At 36.7% G+C, this 22772-nt stretch overlaps 1 protein-coding gene across 2 annotated transcripts in view; it reads left to right on the forward strand.

The window, feature by feature from the left end:
• The window catches only part of NDFIP2 (Nedd4 family interacting protein 2), a 47511-nt gene that overhangs the window by 6326 nt on the left and 18413 nt on the right, over nt 1–22772 (forward strand). Inside the window, exons 2-5 of one of the 2 annotated variants that reach the window (XM_037376377.1) lie at nt 12533–12689; nt 14109–14236; nt 18116–18175; nt 21328–21415. In XM_037376377.1, the coding sequence (XP_037232274.1) occupies nt 12533–12689; nt 14109–14236; nt 18116–18175; nt 21328–21415 (433 nt within the window). The remainder of the gene's footprint in view (nt 1–12532; nt 12690–14108; nt 14237–18115; nt 18176–21327; nt 21416–22772) is intronic. The other variant, XM_037376378.1, reaches the window with a different exon arrangement.

Below are 22772 nucleotides of genomic sequence, written 5' to 3' on the forward strand. Positions count from 1 at the left end.
GGTGGAAACCACATCAAGATAGTCTCAGAAATCACAGAATGGTCAGAGTTGGAAGGGATCTCAGGAGGCTGAGTCCAACCCCCTGCTAAAGTAGGTTTTCCTAGAGCAGGTTGCACAGAATTGCATCTGGGTGGGTTTTGAATGCCTCCAGAGAAGGAGATCAAATGCTATGTTAATATAAAATTTTAATAGCAGTCTTCCAGATGGGGAAAATTAGTTACTTATGACAAATGGCTAATTCTAGGCTTATTTTGAAATTTTCTTTCTGGTGACAGTGTTGACAAAACAAGGAAGATGTGGCAACTGGTAATGTCATTACACTTAACTTTGCAAGACCTCAGTGCCTAATTTACAGTCACAAATCTGAATATTGTATTGTGTTTCATAGCTTCAAACCTCCTGATCTTCAGGTGTGTTGGCTACTTTGGAAAGGGGAATGAACAATTGGATGTATACCTGTACAGCCACATTAGGCAAGCTATTTCCAATCAGAGGAGAAAAGTAACCTTAATAGCTTATGAGTAAAAAAAGAATGAAAAAATTGGCCACTTGTTAGGTCGGAGAGGCACTGCTAACTCTTCCTACTGAAACTGAGCTATTGCACAGTCAGGACTGTGGGTTTGAGCTGCTGCAGGCTTAGGTCTCCCACTTCCTGGGCAAGTGCTGTCACAGCTAGCTGAGTTTAGTGAAGTGGGTACCCCCTTTGCCAGCTGTGTTTTTAATGAAAATGATGAACCCTGTTTTGTGTTGAAGTCATTTCAGACTTGCACAACTGGGGCTTACAGCACATGTCAGGATGCGGATGCCTTATGGCTTTGAGATTTACAGTGAAAGCGGAAAATATATTTCCCTTTTAACATTTAAGCGTTTATTCCACTTAAGCGTAATTTCCATTATTGTACACTAAGATTAACCTAAAACTGGTACAGTCTAACTTAATCACTTACAGCCAAAACATTAAGTATTGAGTAATTCCCCAACGCCATCCCTGGCTGTGCCTCCTCCAACTGTGTGTGTAATGGACAGAATGATTTAGAAAACTTTGAGTGGCGTAGACACAAGAAAATCTGGTCAATAACCCATATGTTACTTGGTTTCCATTTGTAATCCCATTTTTCTTGAGTTACTGTTCCAGGTGCTTGGCAGAGATTTGTCATCTTTCTGCTTGTAAAACGTGGCTTTCCAGTGAAAAAAAAAAAAGAACAACAAATTTTGGTCTCCCAACTGTTGAATGGTAATTTAACACAGTTTGATCATTTTAGCTCTGAACAATATTTTACCTTTTGACAGTAATCCTATTAATACTGACTGATTATTGTTGTAAGAGAGGTCAGAATCATGTCCTTGGTAAAGATGTATATGAAGCTTGAAGTATTGAATTTAATTTTGCTTTTCCCTGATTAATCTGAAAAGTTTAGGTAGATCAGACTTGAGGAAGGGTTGTTAACAAGGGGATGCTTACAGTATCGGTTATCTCCTTACTGCAGAAAATACATTTGGTGTTTTTTTGTGGTTTGGTTTTTTTTGTTTTGGGTTTGTTGGGATTTTTTTTGGTAAAGTAGCACAAGCTTATGTTTAAGCTTTGGTTGTGGTTAGTATAGTTCACGTTTGTCATCTTTGAACAATGCCTTTGGTAAAGCATGAGGCAATTGGGATAGGAGTTTTGGGTGATACTGAAGCCAGTTGTCCATTTTGACCATGGTACTTCGCATTAGTTGTCATATTTTTGAATTTAAGGGGAACAGTACTTAAAAGTATTTTTAAGGAATATACTGAAGCATTAAGACTTAATTGAAACTGCAGACTTGGGGTCACAAAACTGACTTGCATCAAATGCATAGAATAAATTATCAGGAAAAAGACTTGCACAAACTGTTTACTCTTAAAAACCTGTTCCAAATTCTAGAATGAGAGTTCATAATTTGAACAAACAAGCAGGCCGCTAAAGCCTTGCAGTGCTGGGCCACAACTGATGATGAGTGATGGGGTCCGTGTTCCTTTATTGCTTCCTGGACTGCCGCTTTTTGTGGTGTTGTTTTGCTTATCTGCCTTATAATCAAGCAGCCTGCTGGAAAGTGCCTGCTTCCAGGTGTGTGCATCATCTGTCTAGCAACTGCAGGGTCCAGAGAACTGTCCTTGGGGCCACATATTTTGTATGTTTGTTTCAAAGTGCTTAGTCGGCACTCTTTAACAGTAGGGTTGAAAAAACTCAGTACTATCTGTTGAGACATAAACATACATTTTTCAAAGAAAGGGCCTTTAATGTTCATTGCTGTTGCGTGGGTTGTGTTTGTCTTTGCTACTAAACTATATTAAACCTGTGAATCCCATAGTGGATGGAGGAGAAAGAAGACTGCAAATCAAAATGAGAATCTCTTCAGTAGAGCCTGTTCTTCTGGATGCAATGCACAATAAATGTGTTCAGCTGGTGTTTTGTATGTGTGTGGGCTTTTTAAGCTGTTTAAATTTCTCCGTGTTATCTCTGTAAATTGAGGAGCTTGAATACTCCATTTCCAGTTACTAAGAAAATGAGTTACGCTGAAAGTCAGGCACAATTGACCTGCTAATAAAAATCGAGAATGTTTGCTCTTATTGATTAATAATATCTTCTGATCTATATTTTATGTAATTAATTATTTATTTCATTTTGGGCTACTCTGTACTATTGAGTAGGAAATTCTTCTGCTTGACTAGCTTTATTCAAGTACGCAAGCAATAAAACTGTGCTGTCAATAAAGTTGAGACATTTGAAGTTTTTCTTAGAGTTTTCCTGCAGAATTTTCAAGGACGCGTAAGTACATGTGATATAGGAGACACAAGCTTGATTTCTTTTTTTCCTGCTTCTCTGAAATCAGGGACTTAAGGCGAAGCTGTGTACTGCTTTTGCAGTTCAGTTTCCATGATACTTGTCCAGGAGGAAACTCCTCTTTTTCTTTATCCCTCCCCTTGCATAATGAATTTGCCATTTTTAGCATCCTCCTCCATTGTCTTCATTAGGAAGCTTTGTGCGTAAGCCTTCCTACTGTACTTGGGCCTCTAAGTGAAACACGAATAATATATTTAGAGAAATATTCAGCTTTTTCAATCACATTTGAGTTTTTCAGCCCAGATGAATGTAGGCTAAAATGGAAGCTGGAACTAACTACTGAATATTGAGTTTGTTTTTGGTGATGGCCCTGTCCATTTCCTAATTTTACAGGCTTTCCTATTCCCTCGGCTTTTACAGTTTATATGTCTTGTATGTTCTATGTGACTTTAGAGTGACTGGGATCTGCTTTCTGTACTGACTCTATAAAGCTGCTGATAAGTAAAGATAAGACCTTTTTGACTTGCAGTTCTTGGAGCTGTCACTGACGGTTTGCTGAAGCTGTTAGTGGCAGCTGCCAACAAATCCTGATAAAATGTTGTCTATCATCAGGGAAGATAGTGAGAATGAACAGAAAGCATCATTGTATTAAACCAGGGACCTGCTCGCTTGTTGGGTACTGTATGCATTTTTGGTCGTTCACAAGAAGAGCTTATAGAGGAGCTACAGAAGTTAAAGGGAAGCAGGTCTTAAAAGTGGTGTCTGAACTGGGTGGTGGGGCATGGAAGTGATCCAGAGTTGCCAAGGCAGTGGATAAAGCAGTTGTGGAGCTGTAATTCACCAAATTGTGCAACAGTAAAACCAGGGAGCGCTCGCCGGTGTTTGGTTTAAATCAAGGAAAAGAAACAACACAAGGAGAAGTGAACATACGCAGTTTGTTAATACACAAGATTGAGGCAGATATTATTAGCAGATTCAGGAACACAAATTCGTATGGATCAAATCCATAACATGCAAATGGAATAGGCAGAGAAGGATACTTTACCAGCCATAATATAACAGCTGTGAATGTCAGGGGAGTCTGAAGAAAATGGATGGCAAATAAGTGACTAAGGCTTGTGTGCTGTCCATGTATCTCCTGGTGATTGTATTGGAGATGGAACACTTCCTTAGACTGACTGCTGGTCTCAGTAACAAACTTCTGTTTAATTAGTATGTCTCTTCTAACTAGAAAGCACTCAAGGAGGAGAGCCTGATTTTGTACTTTGTTTATAGAATTTAAACCAGTTTCTCAAGCTGTTCTCAAGTTACCATTTGACAAATAGGAGGCTACATAGTAATCTTTTCAGTAACTTCTAAATTCTAGAGTAGATCAGAGCTGCAGTACCTCCTTATGTACAAGCTTTAGAGTAAGCTTTTACAAACTTTTTTTTTAGAAATATTTTTTGTATCCATGCTTCAGGATTTGAAAAATGTTGGTCCCAGCCATAGTCTTTATTAGTATTTGAGATACCAGGTTTTTGTTTGTGAATGTCATGATTAATTTCTGTAACAATGCAGTAGGAAAAACTCTTGGAAACCATGGGCAATTTATAATTTTACAACAAATATGAAGCATATATTTGTTTGGATCATACCAAAATTCCAGTGTTCAGAGTTATTTCTGAGGAATTCTTTAGGAGAGAAGAAACCTAAAAAACATAAGTGGGGAGAGATGGCTATATTTTCAAGAATAACACTACTTTTTTAGTAGCATTAGTCTCAGAATATTTATTTTTCTAGAAGACTTCCTATATTGACACATGGTATGTTACTGTCCTTAAAAGCAAAAGTAGAGCTATTAGTAAATGTGGGGGACGGGAAGGAAAAGGTGTCTTAAAAGTCATAGGGAATGAATGCAAATGTGTACGTTGTGCTGTTAAATGTGTAATTAATTGTTTAAATCTGGATTGTAGTCAACAAAAAATGAAAGAGCAAGTAAAATGTTATATGTAAAGTAGCCATTGGGATGGAGAGATATATCTATATATCTATCTGTACACATACATATACATAATAATTTTACTTTTTTTCTTTCACCAATTCATGTTCACCATTGTTTAGGGTGGTTGGGTTTTTTTCTTTTTTTCTGATATGCTTATAACCGTCTTTAAAAAAGCACTTGAAAAATCTAGTAGGTTAAAGATCCCTAGTTGAAGAGAACTGACTAAAATGATTTAACTATCGCTTAAGTGAAGTGCATGTGTAACACTTTCATTTGCTATTGATCACTTAAATTTAACCTGAGGAGTCTCCCTTTGACAGAAAAAACACTATGCTGCAACATACTTTCCAACAATATTCAGTATAAATCTCTGGTAAATCTTTTCGGTAGAAGTTTGCCTCCAGAGGTTGTGGGTTTCCATGGTACCTAATCCTTATTTAGCAGACACATTTGGTATTTCTACACAGCTGTGGTACGGCAGCAATGGACTTCTGTTCTGCTTTCTTGCTTCTAGTGCAGAGTTTGCACCCTTGACCTTCTAACCTATTGACTACTGTTGAAAACTTTATGCATCAATATAAGATACATCAATAAAAAAAACAAAGATGAAGGGCTATTGCTAGATCTGGGTATGTGATAGCTGATGCTTGCCAAGTGGTGGGATGGTGGGGAAAAAATGACGTGGATCTGTTCTGTGCAGTTGGGAATTCTGATCAAATCTGATCACTTAGTTTAAATACGTAGAAGCAAAAAGCTTAAATATGCTGGATTTCTGTGTTGTGCTGGAATGTACTGAGGTACCTTATAAGCTTAATTGCTTAGTATTTTAGTATTTATTAATTTGAAGGCTCCCCCATCTCTAGAGGATGATGTTTCTCTGGAGTGTTGTGGCTCTGGCCAGGACTGTGTTTCAGGAGTGTGTTTGGTGCTGAACTGCATATAACTATCTTCCTACTAGTTGGTCTGCACAGGTTCGTGGTAGGTTGGTGTTACAACAGGCATTTGAAGGAAAAGGCATGATGGTGTTATAAACTACCTTATTGGTAGAGGATAAAAACTGATACTGAGGAGAAAGCTAGTAAGTTAAAATACAATGTGGTTTTGTGGGGTTTTTTCCCCTCAAGAAATCTTGTATTTTACAAAATTGTGAAATACTTCTTTCAAAGGCCATTGTGGCTATGTTTGTTTCCTGATGAGCAGGAAATTTAAAATATTTATTTTGCAGGAGGATTTATCTCTTCTGCTCTTATAATTGTTATCTAAGTGTAATTACAGATTATTTGTTTTAGTTTTGATTGCTCAGTGGCTGCTAGTGACCTAAATTAGGCTGATTGATCTTAGCATGATGGCATTTGAATGGGTTGATGGTATAAGTTTTATGGGTTTTTCTAAAAATAAAAGGTAATAGTTGATAGTGTGAGCTGTTGAGACTATTGGATGTCATTCAGAAACAACAGATAGGTAGACAGAGGTCAAAGCTGTCTCCAACATGAAGTATTTTTATAACAGGTTCAGAATTACACTTTATTTCAAGATTTCCTTTGGTTTTTTCCCTTGAAAATCCCTAGATTTATATTTTGCTGCTTACAGATGAATAAACCTATTTGTAGAATACTAAAGCTCAAAACTGCAAAATGTAGTTACAAAACAAGCATTTAATACACAGCCTGTATTTGTTCAAGTGAAATTATTTTTATGTAGGTAGAGAATTCTGCTATCGAGCCTCAGTCTCAAGCCTCATTTGTAGAGAACAGTTTAGTACAGTTTTACAAATCACTACTACTAGGCAGGTGTAAAAGGCCTTTGAATTTTTCAGCAAATGGAAACATCAGGTGTAACACAGAGAGCTAAGGAGCTTCCTGAAAGCTTAATGAAGATGATAGCATGCTGTTGGTTACACCTCTCATATTTACTACAATAGAATTTTGGTGGAATAAATGTCCAGTATGGAAGATGTAATGAATCTAATGCAGAAACATTGGAATAATTTTTGTGCATTGCACCAGCAATCTTGAGATGAGTCTTTCATATCCATCCCTCCAGCACTAGAAGCTGCAGTAAGTGGATATTTTTGGTTGACCTTTTGGCAGTCTGAAAAACTGACTGTGGAAGACCAAAGGGTAAACTTATACAAAGTGAAGATGGTAAACCTCTGTTGCTGAGTGTGTTGCTTTTTCTGGAGGAAGTGTGTCAGCTGACTGGTTTGCACATGAGGGTTGAACTTGCATGATCTATGTGGTCATCTCCACGCTTCTACTTAACACAGAATACAAGGTCCAGCATTACAGAGCTTTTGTGCACTTATTTGTTTTAAGGCAGTTTGAAAGAAGCCATCAACTGGTCAGTTTAAGGTCAAAACTGGAAGAGCCTGACTTCAAAAATTTAGTGACATTTGAAAGATGAGAAAGGAGGGCACATTAAAAACACTTGTAATTTATGTTTGCTGGTGAGAATTGCTGTGAAGCTCTGTCTTTGGTCCAGACAGAACCATCACTACTAAAACATACGCAAAAACTTACCTAAAAGTCAGGCTTTGTCAAGGTAAGCTAGTAATAGAGGTATAAGAGGAAACAGGAAAAGAAAGCTGGCTCATTGTTTGGGTTTTTTTTATCCCTATATGGCAGTGCATAATTTTATGCTATACTAAAGAAATGATAAAAATAGCATGAAAATAGTTTATGTTTATAAAGAAGGTCTTTTAAAATGCTCGCAATATGCTGATGAAGTTAATTATATTGCAGTAATTTTATAATGTATTGGTTTCTGTAAATCATATTTTATGAAATGGGAAAACAGCTTTTGAAATGTGCATAAAATCAGGTAACAGAAATAGTGAGTGCTGTTTGCGTGTTACATTATGAGTATGACTAGAGCTAGCGTGGGCTACTTCAGTGCACTTTATCAGAAAACGTCATTCTAATCTTGTGTATTTATGGTATAGGTGACGTAAGACATCTTATTATATCCTTTTCCCCTGATTTTTTAAAAAACTGGCATATTTTAGTAACCTGCCTATGTTGTCACTCTTGTACAGTCAGTTCATCACAAATAAAGAAAGCAAACATCTGTAGGTTGGGCAAAATTACTATCTGCAGGTAAATTAAGTGTTAAGTAGAGAACGAGATCTTCCTCCCAGTTTTAAATTTTTGTTTTAAAAAACTGAAAGAGTAAATCATCTACATCAATCCCCCCAGTAAAGGCTTCTGTACTAAGCACTTTCTTACGGTTCATGTTCTTTGGAGGGTGTCAGCTGATTTCAGGCATTGCATCTGATTACTTCGGAAATAATTGCACAAACAAAATTACAAACTTAAGGAAATAAATTGCAGGAGGAGATGCAGTATTTCTTTAAAGAAATAATTTAATTAATAATTATAATAAGATAGCTGTATTTTCCATGATATTTTGGTGCTGAAAAGTCTGACATTGATTTAAGCAACTTCTGAAATGAAATAGTGAATCATTGTTTTATAGTACTTTTCTGGGAAAGAAACTGAAGATCGTATAGGCTAAAAATCATGTGAGGGTAACTAATGTTTTCCTGTACTATATGCTCTTTAATGGTTACTGTGGGATTTTGAGTCATTGGTGGCAGGAGAGCCATTGCTCCTGAATTGAACTTGTAATTTTAAGTATCCTAACATAGATATATCTTGAAAATATGAGCATCATGACTTTTGAGCCTGTAATGTACTGTAGTTTGAGGGCTGTGAAAGCAGGGATTGAAATCCTTGTATAAACAATTCAAGACTAAGATGTCTAATAACAAAGTGTTCTCTTTTTGTGATTGTAAAACTCCTATATAGGAGCCAGATACTCTGTGTACAGACCAAGATGTGAAGAGAAAAATGTGTCTGTCCTGCTTTTAAAATGTGAGGGTGGGGGGCAGGGGAAGGTATTAATTTACAATTGTCGGTAGTTTAGTAGGTCGTGGCAATTGTTTTGACCATAATCTTGGCAAAAACAGCTGTATTGCTACTACCATATAATGGTTCACTGGGGGCTTGGGAGGGGGCTGGGATGATGAACTGTGAGTTCTCCTTAGTCCTTTAATTTTAAAACTGGGCAAAATAATCTTGGATATGATTTCTATACTTTTACTGTTAAATGCTGTTTCAGGTAACATTTAAGTACATAGCATAAGTGATGCCTTGAAACAGATGTTTTCTGTTCCCTTCAGAGTGTTTTTAACTTGGTTTCTATGGCAATGAAACCTATGCAGAGTGTCAGGCCTCTTCTTCCACTGTCTCCAAAAATAACTTCTAAATTTACCAGCCAGTATAAGCCAAAATTAAACGGGAAGGGGGAGGCTCAAAGGTAGTTGGATTCCTACTGGTTTCAAGCAAATTGGTGACTTCACAGAGGAGAATCGGTGCCCTGGGAAGGCAAGGCAGAGTTGCTACAAGACAAAATGACATAACTAGTGCTGTCTGCCCTGCTGGCACAGGCAAAATTTCCAGCTTGTTGGGGCAAGTTCTGCTGCAGTTGTAGGTATTTATTGTTCTGGTATGGGTTTTACCCCAGTGGAGTCCCCTGAGAGGAGCTGAAGTTACTGCCTTGGGGTGAGGCTAGGAGACAGGACACTTGAACAAGAACTAACAAAAGCTGGTTTCTGTTCATGGAACAACTTGTGTTTATTATTCTAGCTGTAAACGCTCAAGCTGTGTAATCCACTTCTTGTTATTTTTATGATGGGGGTATTCTGTAAGGAGTCTTAGAATTTTTCTTTAAGTTGCTGCATTAGGATAACCTTGCTGCCTTTCAGAATTTCCAAAAGATCTGTATAGTAGACAAGAAATGCTTGGTTCCTGAATGGGAGTCCTATACAAAATAGAGACCTTTTGACTAAAGGGCATAATGGGACTCTTTTGTATGGAGCCTTTAGGATGGAATTCTTCTGTTTCCTAATTGCAGTTGCTATACAATTGAATGACTTAGTCTTTGAAAGCAAGAAGTCTCATGTGCGTGTTCTCCCATCCTCATGTTACATCCACTGTTTGTAACTGTTATTAAATTACAGATGATTTGGAGAAAGGTAACTTTCATGAAAGCATGTATAAGACAGACAAAATTAATTTCCTTGGTAATGGCAAAGTGGGTTTTGAGTACTAATACTCTTTTTGAGCAATGAGCTGCTGTGGATCTGTGTGTCTTCAGGACAGTGACAGCACATACTGTGGTTTAGTAGGGGAAAAAAGTTGCAGTGATTGAAGTGGAGAGTAAAAAGAGAGGAAGAATGGAGGTAATGGACAGAAATCTATTAACTAGGGTTTACTTCTCCTGCTCATAGACCAGGTTGTTGTGGTGAGGTACTTGCTTTCTGTATCCCTAAATATATTAGGTTATTTTTAAGTGGTTTTGTTTTCTTTGGTCTTAATTACCCTAAATGTCTATGCATATTTCTGAGGTTGCTACTTCTTCTGGATCACTGATTAGCCATTGAATGATCTGATTGCTCAGTGCACAAAAACCTTCAGTGTCACCTTCAATAGAACTGATAGGGGTTAATATGTGCTTGTGTGTATTGTGCCTGTGTGTGTATATATATACTTACATATGTGTGCATATATATGTAGTTTATACGTATAGATAAACCCTTTAAGCTATAGTTGTCTGAATGCAGTATTTGGAGGGACTCCTGAAAAATTATGAAAAATGCTTTAGCAAGTAACTTTATCACTTTTTCTAATTTGACACACATGAAGAGAAGAGTGTGGTAGAAGCCATATGAAAATTGTGCTGCAGTTGTTCTGTTGCACTAACTTCTTTTGAAGCATTTTTGGTTTTCCCTTGAACTGTTTTTTTCAATTTTCCTGCCTACTGTTGAAATGTTTTCTATGCTTCTAATTCTGCTGTTATCCTTAGCTTTTCATTAAAAAGAAAAGCATGGAGTATGTAACCTGCAGAACTTGGAACACAAGCCAGCACTGTGCCCTTGCCGCACAGAAGTCCAATGGTATCTTGGGCAGCACTAGGCAAACCATTGCCATTAGGTTGACGGAGGTGACCCTTCCCCTCTGCTTAGCAACAGTGAGGCCACAGTGCTGTGCCCTGGTCTGGGCTCCCCAGTACAAGAGACACCTGGGCATACTGGGGAGAGTCCAACAAAGTGCCACCAAGATGGTGAAGGGCCTGGAGCATCTCACATATGAGGACAGGCTGAGAGAGCTGGGACTGTTTAGCCTGGAGAAGCGACTGTCCGGAGTGGGAGTCTCATCAGTGTCTATCAATATCTGAAAGGAGGGTGCAAAGAGGATGGAGCCAGGCTCTTTTCAGTGGTGCCCAGTGAAGAGGACTAGAGGCAGTGAGCACAAACTGAAGCACAGGAGGTTCCCAGGCTCTCTCTGAACTCTTTTTTGAATAATGTGAGGGTGACTGAGCACTGGAACAGTTTGCCCAGGGAGGATGTGGAGTCTCTGTCCTTGGAGGTACTCAAAAGCCATCTGGACATGGTCCTGGGCAACTGGCTGTATGTGGCCCTGCCTGAGCAGGGCTTTGGGACCAGATGGACTGCAGAGGTCCTTTCCAACCTCAGTCATTCTGTGAACTTTGGGATACAAAACAATTTTGGTGTGAATGTTACACTACTTAACAAGGAATTTAGCGTTCATTCTTCACATAATGTGCTTTTTTCAGTAATCTGATTGTACTTTGCCTAATGTGAAATTAACGTAGATGTATTCTTAATATTTTTGTTACTGAAATGAAAATAATATTTTTCTGTAGGGTGTCATAGAAACTACTGATTTGAAGTTACAGGATTTTTATTGAGGTCTGTTCGTCTTACTAATCTTATATTCTGGGGTTTAAACATGGTGCTTCAGTAATTGTCTTCTAGGCATCTTGTAGTTTACACTAGAGGAAACTAGCATTTTTTTCTTTAATGTTAGTACTTTTCCTTCTTAAAGCTTGGTTCGTATTCTAAACACTATCAAGTTAGCTAAAATAATCAAAAATACCTTCTCTAGCTGTAATAATAAAACATACCTTCTCTAAGAAACAATATTAGTTGCTGGATCTGAATTTAGGTTTTAACTAACACTCTTGATTGTCCAAATTCTTATTTCTGTATATACTTAACTGGGCATGTCCTTTTAAAACTGCATAAAAAACCCCCAAACAAAAAAAACCAAACCAGCAACTTAAAGTTTTACAGGGAAAGGATTCTTTCCATACTGTAAATAAAAGCAGAATATTTTGAGAAGTCTTAGAATTTAAGCAGAGAAGCTCTCTGACAAGATGCAAGTGTATAAAAATCCCAGTTACAGAAGTAGAAATGTGTCTTATTTTCTTAATTTCTTCTATATTAATACAATAAAAGATAGTGTTGCTTACATGTTGTATTATAAAATAGGTTGATACATTTAATGAATATGTTTAAGGAAAAGATGTAATAATGTTAAAATATTCATATAATAGAAAGTATTTTATAGTCAGCATTTTCCCATATATAGTAAACATTAAAAAACCCCAGATTTTTAAGAATCTGAACATCACTGATGAGAAGAAACCACTGATGAAAATAAATCCATTTCTGGGAGGGGGGAAGAAGGCAGTTAAGATTATTTTCAGCTGTTTGCTTAAAGGGATTTAACCGAACTACTTAAAGTAGTCATGTGCCATTTTGTTAATCATTTTTGGTTTTTTGAAAACTCTCTTTTTGAAGATCGTTCTGCAAGTACTAGGTTATCATGGAAAGTACTCCCTAAATGTGTCTGAAATTTGTGTGTTTTCCTTCTAAGCTTCACAATGAGGATGATCCCCCAGAGTCTTCAGCAGCTGAGCAGCCTTCCACGTCTACAGAGACGACGCAGATTCCCCAGACAGCAGCCTTATCTGAAGCAGATACTTCCCCTCCACCTTACTGTAGCATAGCTGTGGAAGCAGCTGCAACCTCAGGTATTTTTCTTACATAACAGCTTGTCAGGGAGCAGTGTGTATGAATCAGCATTTGGTTCAAAGTGGTATGATGCTGCGGTATGGTGTGGGGGGTTTTTTGTCCTACACACACAATTGCAGTAAAAAGCTGTGCTTTCATGCACAGCTCTTTGTCTGGTTTGCTCAGAAGAAGCACACTTCTAAATTACAATGATTGTTCCAAATTACTAGGCTAAATGAATGTTCATTAATTAGTATAATAGGTTTTATTTAAGTCTGCATGTAGTACAGTTCCACATTTAATCTACATCTTTGAGTAGTGCTCCATTATTAGACCTCATTAGCAATTTTCATTGCCTCTTTAAAAAAAAAAAAGGGAAAAAAAGCCCAACAACAAAAAAGTCCAACAGAGCAGTGATTTGTCAAAACTCGAACTTCTTAAGTGTGTGCCATTGTTTGGTGAACGTATCGCCATGAAAAGATTCATTTTGCTTTAAAGGCTCTTGATAAAACTTCTCGTGGAAAATAGAGTAACAGGGGTCTTTTTCTCCATTTATTCACTACTCCCTTTCTCATGAGATTGTGACTTTTCTTTGGGGTATGGGAGACTTGGAACAGCAGGCTACATTAGAGTCCCTGTTTAAGCAAATATATTGCTACGCAGAATTATTCCTATATGTGACATCTTTATGTTGGTGTGCTGGTAAATCTTTTTACCATATGACCTGTGCTCACAAATTCTTGCCACATAAGCAATCTTGTTACAAACTACTGCTGGCTGTAGGAGCAAGATCAAGGTGTGTTTTGAATTGTTTTTATTAATTTTGTTAATAGTTCTATTATATATGATGATGTTTTACTGTTTCAATATATAACAATGAAGTCTGTGGTCCATTTTGATAGGAGGAACATTTTTAAAAGAATGTGGTGAATTTGAAATCTTGGGGAAAAAAATTACTTTCACAGAACAGCTGGAGTTAGCAACAAGACCATGCTAATAAAAATACAGCATGATTATTACTGGACTTAAGTAACTAATTGCTGTTGATAATGGAAAGCTTTTTTTAAAGGTGTTTCTGTGCATGTCTCTTGTATGATTTTGATAAAAAGCATTTGGTTGGAACACCTAGGGATGTAACTCAGCAAATACAATTTCTTGTTTATAAATTTGTTGTCTCCTTGCAGCATCTAGGTTAAGGTTTCTGCCTTGAGTAGCAACTAGAAGCACCATCAAGCTCTTCACTATTTTATTTTATAAAAATAAAGTTGTTTTTTTTTTAAACTTCCAAGAACTTGAAATACAGATATCAACAATTTCAGCCTCTTGGAAAAAACACAGTTTAAAGCTCAGTAGTTATGTGCATGTAAAAAATAATATTAACATAAAATAATTGACATTTTTCTGGCTTGAAAAGACATAACCTCTTTTATTTTGAACAGAAACACACAATGAATTTTATCCTGTACCACCTCCATACAGTGTAGCTACCTCTCTTCCTACTTACGATGAAGCAGAGAAGGCCAAAGCTGCAGCAATGGCAGCTGCTGCAGCAGAAGTTGCCCAACGAGTAAGTGATACAGTTCCGCTTTATTTCAGTTTGTGAATGTGTTAGGCTAATCTAATTATTTGTAACAATTGGGCCCATATTATAGCCTATTTATTAAAATAATGGTGGGCTGGTGATTTAAATATTTTAGATGCTTATGTTTTGTATAGATAGTGTATGTTAATTGTAAAATACTATGAAAAGCGTTATTATATTCACCCTTTTCTAAGGCATAGCTGCTGTCTAAAGAGCTTTAAAAGCCAAATTTTGTCCTGTTTTAATGGTTTATCCTGTAGTTCATCACCTTTTAATTAGGTATCCACCGCTACTGTTATTTTGTAGTTATTGCTGGTATTTAGTGTTTCAGATGGTAACAATACCCCAAAAACCAAACAAAGTAGATTTTCAGAGAAAACGAAGAATTTGAAGAGTCTGGAAAGCGCAAAACCCCAAATAATGAAGATATTTTTTAGAAGGAAAGGTTCCTGTTGTTTGCTCCATGAAAACTTTTATATTTAAGTTCAAAGATATGTTCCAAGTACTTAAAAAAAGGAAAGCACCACCACAAGTTGGGGTAAACAGTAAATTAAGTAATAGGTATGTATATATTCAGTATTTATAGTTTTATAATAATTTACATTATAAAGAATACAGTCTTCAAAATAGGAAATTGATACCTGCAATTAGTGTTAAATGTTAGTTTTGTAAGTGAAGTTCTTCTTGTTTTCCTCCCAAGTTTTGGAATGTGGAAATTCTACTGTTTGGTAGTGTTGGCCATAACATACTATACCCAAATTAGGCTTCCAGTGCTTTCACTGAAAATGTCCACCTTGAGATCAAATGTGATTGCATTTGAGATGCATTTAAAATCTTACTAACTGCAGTATGCTTGTGACTGGAAAAAAAATTCTGCTCACCCAGTGGGAAGCTATTCCTTCCTTAACTGTTGTGCAGTGATCAGTGTACAACACTCATTTTAAGGTATGCCCAGCTAAGGTCAAAGTGCATTTGTGTAACATTGCTAATGGAGGTGTTACACAAATCTGTTTTACTAAATAGGGTAGGGAACCAGGGACGTTTGGTTACTTGCCAGGTTTTTCCTATAAGGTGATTATCTCCAGTTATAAGCCTTTAGCTGTTTTATCAGGAGCATGTATGCTATGTAGTCTGTCCTTTACTGCTTGTTATGTAAGTAAAAATTCTGCTGAAATAATAGTCTGTGACTAGTCACTAATAAACCTTCAATCTGAAATTATAAATCTTTAAACTTGCTTGGAACATTAGCAACCCAAACTTTAACTTTTAGGATACCATTACTAGTTCTGTGATGCTTCAGACAGGACATGTGCAACTCTTGCAACATTCCTGTTGCTTTTAACTTTGTATGTCTACAATCTTGTGAGGTGAAAGTTACAGACATAAAAGCAATGTTCCATGACCTGAATTTCACAGGGAAAACCTCAGGCTGGGGTTCAGCCAATTTCAAGAATAAAACTAAGGATAAAAAACCAAAACAATCTGTGTTTTTTGCCTTGTCATTTTAAGCTTTTTTACTTTGGAGAACTGTTTCTCACAGGTTCAGTTCACTGAATCAGAAACATCTTTTGCCCTTCCTCAGATGATCTACCTGGTTTGGGCCAAATTACAAGTTTTTGAAAAATGAGTTTCCACACGTGATATGTACACCTTCAAGTTTAGTAAATGTGTGGAGATTGTCTTGCATGAACAAGTTTAGACTGCTCATAGCACTGCAGATGTGCTGTCCACAGAGAACATTCTCAAAAGTCCTGTAACAGAGTGGAACTACAGGACTAGAAGTAGATCCACTTTATGACTGCTGTTGATTGCTTTTGGTGAAAACACTGGAACTGAGAAATGGGATTTCTGGTGTGCCCTGAAGTAGTTTTATTATTCTTGACCTTTGATTAGAAGGGGAAAACCACTTGATGCAACTGCATGGGTATCAATGGTAGGTGGAGGGAAGAAGGACAATGAGTCTGAAGCTTACATGTGGGAAGAGAAGTCTGGGTTTGGTTGAGCAAGGAGGTAACTGGCTCAAAGTGAACACAGGCAGGGGTCAGAGAGGATGGATCTGAGTCAGAATAAGTAAAGGCAAGAGTGAATGGAGAGCAGTGGTATGGAGGAAGTACAGTAAGATTTAAATAAGGAACAGGAGGGAGAAGGATAAACAGGGGTTGGTGGAGAAAGGAACCCAAGTGGGGACAAAATGTGGTACTGGGAAAGGAGCTGAAGGTGGTGTGTGAGAAAAGAGGAGCAGAAAGGGAGGAGTCTGGAGTTAAGAGGCAGGAGAGTAGGATATGGTGACAAAGTGGAAAGTAAACTCTTGCATAGTCTGCTGTTCCAAACCACACAGTAGAACTTGATGTGCAAGAACTAGGTGCTGACACCACAGTAATTTTTACTGATGAAGAATCAGTAGGAACACACCATCATTCCTTCAAAGGAGAGATTGGCTAAAAAATTGTAGACTTAACAGCAATACTAAGTTAGTATCAGAAATCTACTTAGTTTACCTAAAAGCCACAGTCCTGCTGACTGCTAAAGATCTCAAGTTTGATAGAATTCCTGCTTGGTTTGCTGCTCTGTTTTTTGGTTTTTTATTTTAAGCACATGCATGCACACAGACAAGCTATATTAAAGAAAGGGTATTAAGGTTGCAAAGTGGAGATTTGGGGAAAAAGTAGAAATGCTGAAGCTGAAATCTGGTTTTGTAGATGATATTAAAATTATATGCTAGCGCGGTTTTAATTAATGCCATTTTAATTACATCACCACATGGTACTGCCACAAAATCCCTTTTATTTAATACCTCTGATGGACTTATACTGGGGTGGACTAAGACTGTGTAATAAGACTGTCTTAATCTGGCAGATGACCGAAATAGTGGTAAAAGGTCACGTTACGGTTAGAGTAATGGTTTGCCATCTTGAGGGGAAGGATTTTGATCCTTAGCTCTGAATACCTGTGGAAGAACAGATAAGTGACTTAAACTTTGCACGACTGCTATGTAGTTAATTGTTTTCTCACTTTTGCTGCCTTGGGATCACAAGCAGTGACAGCTGCAGGCAGTATCTGACTTGTATATCACACACTGCAAAACACATACGAATGATTTAACATGCAAGTTTTTTGGTTTTTATTTTCAGCCTTATGAAATTAGTGCTCTTATCACTGTGAACTCTGCTATGATCTGTGCCTCTAGTTTCTTTCTTGTAAAATGAGGATATATTGCCTTTTCAATGTAATTGTGAGCAGTTGGGAAAAGTCCTTTGTACTTCTATTACCTTGAGTGATGCATGAAGCTCTTAATTCTCTCATTGTATAGTCTGAAGTGTGCTAGTAAAGAAGGCTACAAACCTACTCATTGAGCAAAAGAGAGGAAAATGGTATAAAAAAAAGCAGCACATTTAATAAAGAGCTTTCATATTTTTTCCCCAGATCATGTAGGGATCTTAGAAAAAAAATATATTAATATGATCACATTAAAAACTTTGTCATAGGCCCTGCATCCACAGATTGTATGAATAATCTAAACTGAGCATTTACTGAAACTTTCAGTACTTGTTTTTGTAGTTTTTGTGTAGCTTGTCTTACAAGAATAGATTGTGTATAAACATTTACTACTTTCAAATGCTCCCAGATAGCTCAACGTAGTAAAGAATTACAGCAGCCCTATGTCATCAGTAGTGATAGGATTAGTTACCCTGGCTTTTGATGTTTTCCTTTTCAAATTCTCAAGGTCAGTTTTGAATGGTCAATATAAATGCATAAAAACATTACTAACAGTTAAATGACTTGTTTGTATGTTGCAATGAATGGCTTTTACTTAATGCTTTTCAGTTGCATTTGTCTTATGTTTTTCTGTTTTTACATGCTTAGCACGCCCAGTTTAGGGAGTCTAGGAGTCTGTTTGATGAAATATTCCTCAGTCGTCCAGAGGTATGGTATAGTTCTCTCTAGTTTAGACTTTAACTATGAATTTTCCTGCTGGCAAACAACTGCTTCTGGGGTTCATTATGCCTTTTTTCTCCCATGATTAACTTCTCCATATTGTTTTGTATGCTGAAGGTATCATTTATGGGGCTTTTTGAGTAATTTGACCCTTTCCTCAGAAGTTTTTCTCTGTAAATCCACTGCATTGAGAAGAGTTGTATCAGTTTAGTTATCCAAGCGGTTCCTGAAAACTTGGGTTCTTTACTTGTTTAAAGGTGGTCATCTCACTGTACACCATGCTAGGTTTCAATTTGAAAGAAGTTAAAAAGTATTGGTGGGGAAAAACAGTCCTCTTTTTGCAGAGTACTACAGAGAGCAATGTAGTTTCAGAGGAGTTAATAGGTACTTCATTACTTCAGTAGCTGCTGTGTACCATATTATGTTCATTGCTTATAGGAATTACCGTGTGACATACCATTTATGTTGATAATATATTTTGCTGTTTAGATGTTTCTCTGCTCATAGGAGCAGTGAGTTTTCTGTTTATACATATCTTAGCACATTTAGCAAACAAGAAGTATTGTTCCCGATCCTTAACATGGCTAAATTTGTTAAAACCCAATTTGAGATACTGAACAGTATTGTCTATTTTATGGATTTGTATGTATTGCTATATGCCATTCTTATTAAAAAGAAAAAATATAAAAATATAATTATTCTATTTGATAAAAATGTTAACATTAATAGAAGTATTACTTTGAAATTACATTTAGTTCTAAGCATCAGGAGAGAGGACAGTCATTCTTCATTGTCCCTTTTCATTCCTTAGTAAATGGTGGCAGGCAACTATATTTTGAAGAAATTCTGAGGCAGGTGACACCAACTAGATCAAATGAGAGCACTGTGAAAGACAGCCAATATTAGCAGGCCTTGAGCAGTGGCCAGTTAGTGTCTTCTGTCTGCAGGATTGGTCATAAACCCATGTAATACTAAATGATGTAGATATAGGTTGAACATGATTCAAGTGCAGGAAACTATTTCATTTCTTAAACATTCTGATAATTTTCATGTGCCAGTTTTTGGAGACAGTAAATAGAACTCAGTTTAATATAATTCCTATTTAACAAGGCATATGATAAATTACAACTCATTCATGCTTTCTGCAACAGTGCCTACTTGCAAATGCCTGATTTCATGTCCCTGGGATGCAGCACACCTGTGTTTCTCACATGTGTAAGCTGTAGAGAGGCCTGTGCATATAGAGGAACCTCTAAAACTTGTTACTGTAGTTGAGGAAAATTTTCTTTTTCTGAAGCAACGCTTTGCATAGAGCATAATTCACTAATTGGTTTAGAAATGCCAGTATGGAATAACGGTAGTTAGCAGACAGTTTAAAAAGAAGTCCAAACATTGTTCTGTATGGTGTTTATAGACCTTCTGAAATTCAAATTGAAAATATTTTTTGTTGTCCTGACTTGAAAAAGGAACTTTTGTGGCATACATTTCAGAGATAAGCACATTCAAATGCAGCTCTAACGCATTTTCAACCCTTCCCCTTCTCCTCTCCCATCAGTCTTGCAGCTGCAGCAAAGTTGAGCTAAATGAACTAATGCTTTCATTGTCACTTAGGGACACCTGAAATTATGTAGAGTTGAATTATAGCCCCTTAAGATTTTCATTCAGCTAGCTTTTTGTGCTTTCCTTGGAGTTGTCTATCTGATTAGCAGTGTTTAAAGTTATCTGATACAGGGTCTTGGTTAATCTGAAATAAAGAGCACAGCTAGAATTTCATGGCCATCTTGCAAAGGGTGAGACTGGCTGCCTTGAGTTGGTACAGTTCATGCTAGCACATTTTTAACCATGATTGGTATACCCTGGAAAACTATTTTGCTGTGTTGACAAAGGTGAACATGTCAATCACATGACAGAGCTATAGATCGCTGTCATTGTTCTAATGCCCTTTTAGTTATGAACTTAATATACAGAATAACATTTGGTACATTGACTAAATAATGTTAAAATCAGGATTACGTTATTTCAGTACTAAGTGTTTGCTGTGGGTGAAACAGCTAAGTAAATCTCACTTGAACTGATCTCCTTTGATTTAATTTTTTTTAATACGTTATTATCTCAATTCTAATACATTATGATTAATTGGAGAAAAAGTAGGAAAAGAATGTTACTCATGCTTATGTCTATACCATATAACTGTTGCTGACAGCATTATTTAATTTGTATCATCCGGCATTGTTTTGATGTAACTCATGTATAAAAATGGTGTGTTTAACTGTTTTTACAGTTTTTATTAGGCTCTCTTTAGTTAAGTCCCGTGATCATGAAGACTTTCACTTTTGTCAGTCTACAGTTGCAGCTATGTTTTTACTTGTGTGCAGAACTGCATATATAAGATCTGCCAAGTTCTGTTGAAAATCAAGTACTGAGAAACAAAACAAACTCATACTTTCAGTTTTTGAAGATCTAGTGTTTTGACACGATGGGAGAAGTCTTTGGATCGATTTGGCTGACATCTCTGTTTAGTTTTGTGGGTTTTGCGTTCAGAAGACTTTTACACACTTCTAATGTGCTCGCGCCCTCTAGTGTCCCTAGAGGTTTTCCTTGCTTTGCATATGTTTTTCTGTGGGTTATAATATGGACAACTTGGTTAGTGCAGTGCTGTTGCATCAGCAATTTATGTTAAGATACTAACCTTACTTTAAAACTTCATATTTTTAGAAGCTTAAAGACTTTTCTGGCAGGAAAAAGACAGAACATACTATGTGATGTATTAAGTATTTTCAAAAAAATACTTGATAGCTGGGCCTTCATAGCAAGACAGTTACAGTAAAAAAAGATTTCTGCTGGTTTTAGTTGTCAAAGTATTCATCTGAAATAATTTCTATCTTCACTTAAGACGAACAGGCAGTATGTACATATGTTGTAGAGAAACGTAGAGAAAATTTGGGCTCTATCAATATAAGCAAGAAATAAGACTTGTTTTATAGATATGAATTATTTTCCTTTTAAACTTCCTTGATGTGGACGTGTTAAAGAAATGTCAATTTTCATCTAGCTTCAGAAACATAATTAATAGTTTAATCCTACAGATAGTTATTCTAAAATAAACTTTTCACTAAATTATCACTAACCTGTAAATCCAGGAAGAAGAGTATCCACCACGGGATGATTTCAGTGATGCAGATCAGCTTAGAGTGGGCAATGATGGCATCTTCATGTTGGCATTTTTCAGTAAGTTATCTTGTATCCCAGTCCTACTGAGGTATATCTTAATTGTACCTTTTTTCTACGGAATATAAAAGGTAGCTGTGATAAACTGCATTAATGTACTTTCAATGAATGGATCTTTCGTACCTGTACACAAATACTTCCTGTTCCAGATGTAGTAAATATGTTGCACATTTTTTTCTGTGGCATCTGTCACAGGTAAGGGGTTAAAGTAAAATCATAGTAAGTGTTTTGAGGCATAGCAAGGCTGCACTGTTCCCTGTAAATTGGGAAATTTTGTCATCTTCTAGTTGGACTACCAACTTGAATGGAAGCCTGGATCACAGAAATCTAGCAATTGATTTTTAAGTAGAAAAAATCTGAAACAGAGATGGTGTGCCATATAAAAGTTTCTGATGTTAGTGTAGTGAATTAAATAGCTGTGGGTTTGAACAAATCCAACCATGCTCATTTTCAGGTTGAACTAACCACTAGCATGTAAAAATATACTGTCTTCGGGTAACGTCTGATTGCAACCAGCACTGCTATAGCACTTCTTCAGGTACTGTGTGTGTGCACTGTGCATGTCTTGTAACTTATGTACCACATTGAGCAAAGTTAGATTTAGCCACTCAAAGTTACTCCTAGAATGAAGCTGCTTCTGTTTTACCAAATGCGTATTTCTTTCTAATTTCTGTGGTTATTTTCCTTTTCTGAAATAAATGTGTTTGACAGCCTGGAGGAAAGCTTGGTGTTGGGGATGTAGCTGTTCTTTTTTGCTGTTCTCCATCAGGATGAAACCTGATTGATTATCCACTGAAATCTCCTTTGTCTTTCAACATAAATCTCTTCTTAGTTCTTTTTTCTTTAGTGTCCTCCACAGTCTTTTTATTTAACTGTTACAGGTACTGGTTACCGAACTTTCACAGAAGGTTGTGTTGGTTTTTTTTTTCATGTTGGTGTATGATGTACTGGGGCAATGTGGTGATGTCATCTTGCAATAAAAATATGTCTACCTTGCATAACAAATTATATAAAGATATATATATATATATATAGGGTAGCAAAGTGAGTTTTGTAGTCTGGCCTCTTTGTGTAGTTGTATCATAGAAAGGTTATATATTCATGGGGGCAAAGAAGGGTATAGCTTCGTTTATCTTTTTCCCTTTTTTCCCCTTCCCTATGTGCTACAACTTTCTGTATTTAATCTATTTAAGTTCTGTATTGTGTGACTTGTTCGTGCTATTAAGTCCTGGTTCAGACCTTCATTAGCACTGCACTTGGAGGTCAAACGGATTGTTGGCTGGCTCTAATACATTTTAGGTCCTTAAAATCACAGTTGTCTGAAACTGCATGCCCAGAACCTTGTGTCCTCCTTCAG

The sequence above is a fragment of the Falco rusticolus genome, chromosome 2, assembly GCF_015220075.1.
Source record: "Falco rusticolus isolate bFalRus1 chromosome 2, bFalRus1.pri, whole genome shotgun sequence".
In the NCBI taxonomy this organism is placed as follows: Eukaryota; Metazoa; Chordata; class Aves; order Falconiformes; family Falconidae; genus Falco; species Falco rusticolus.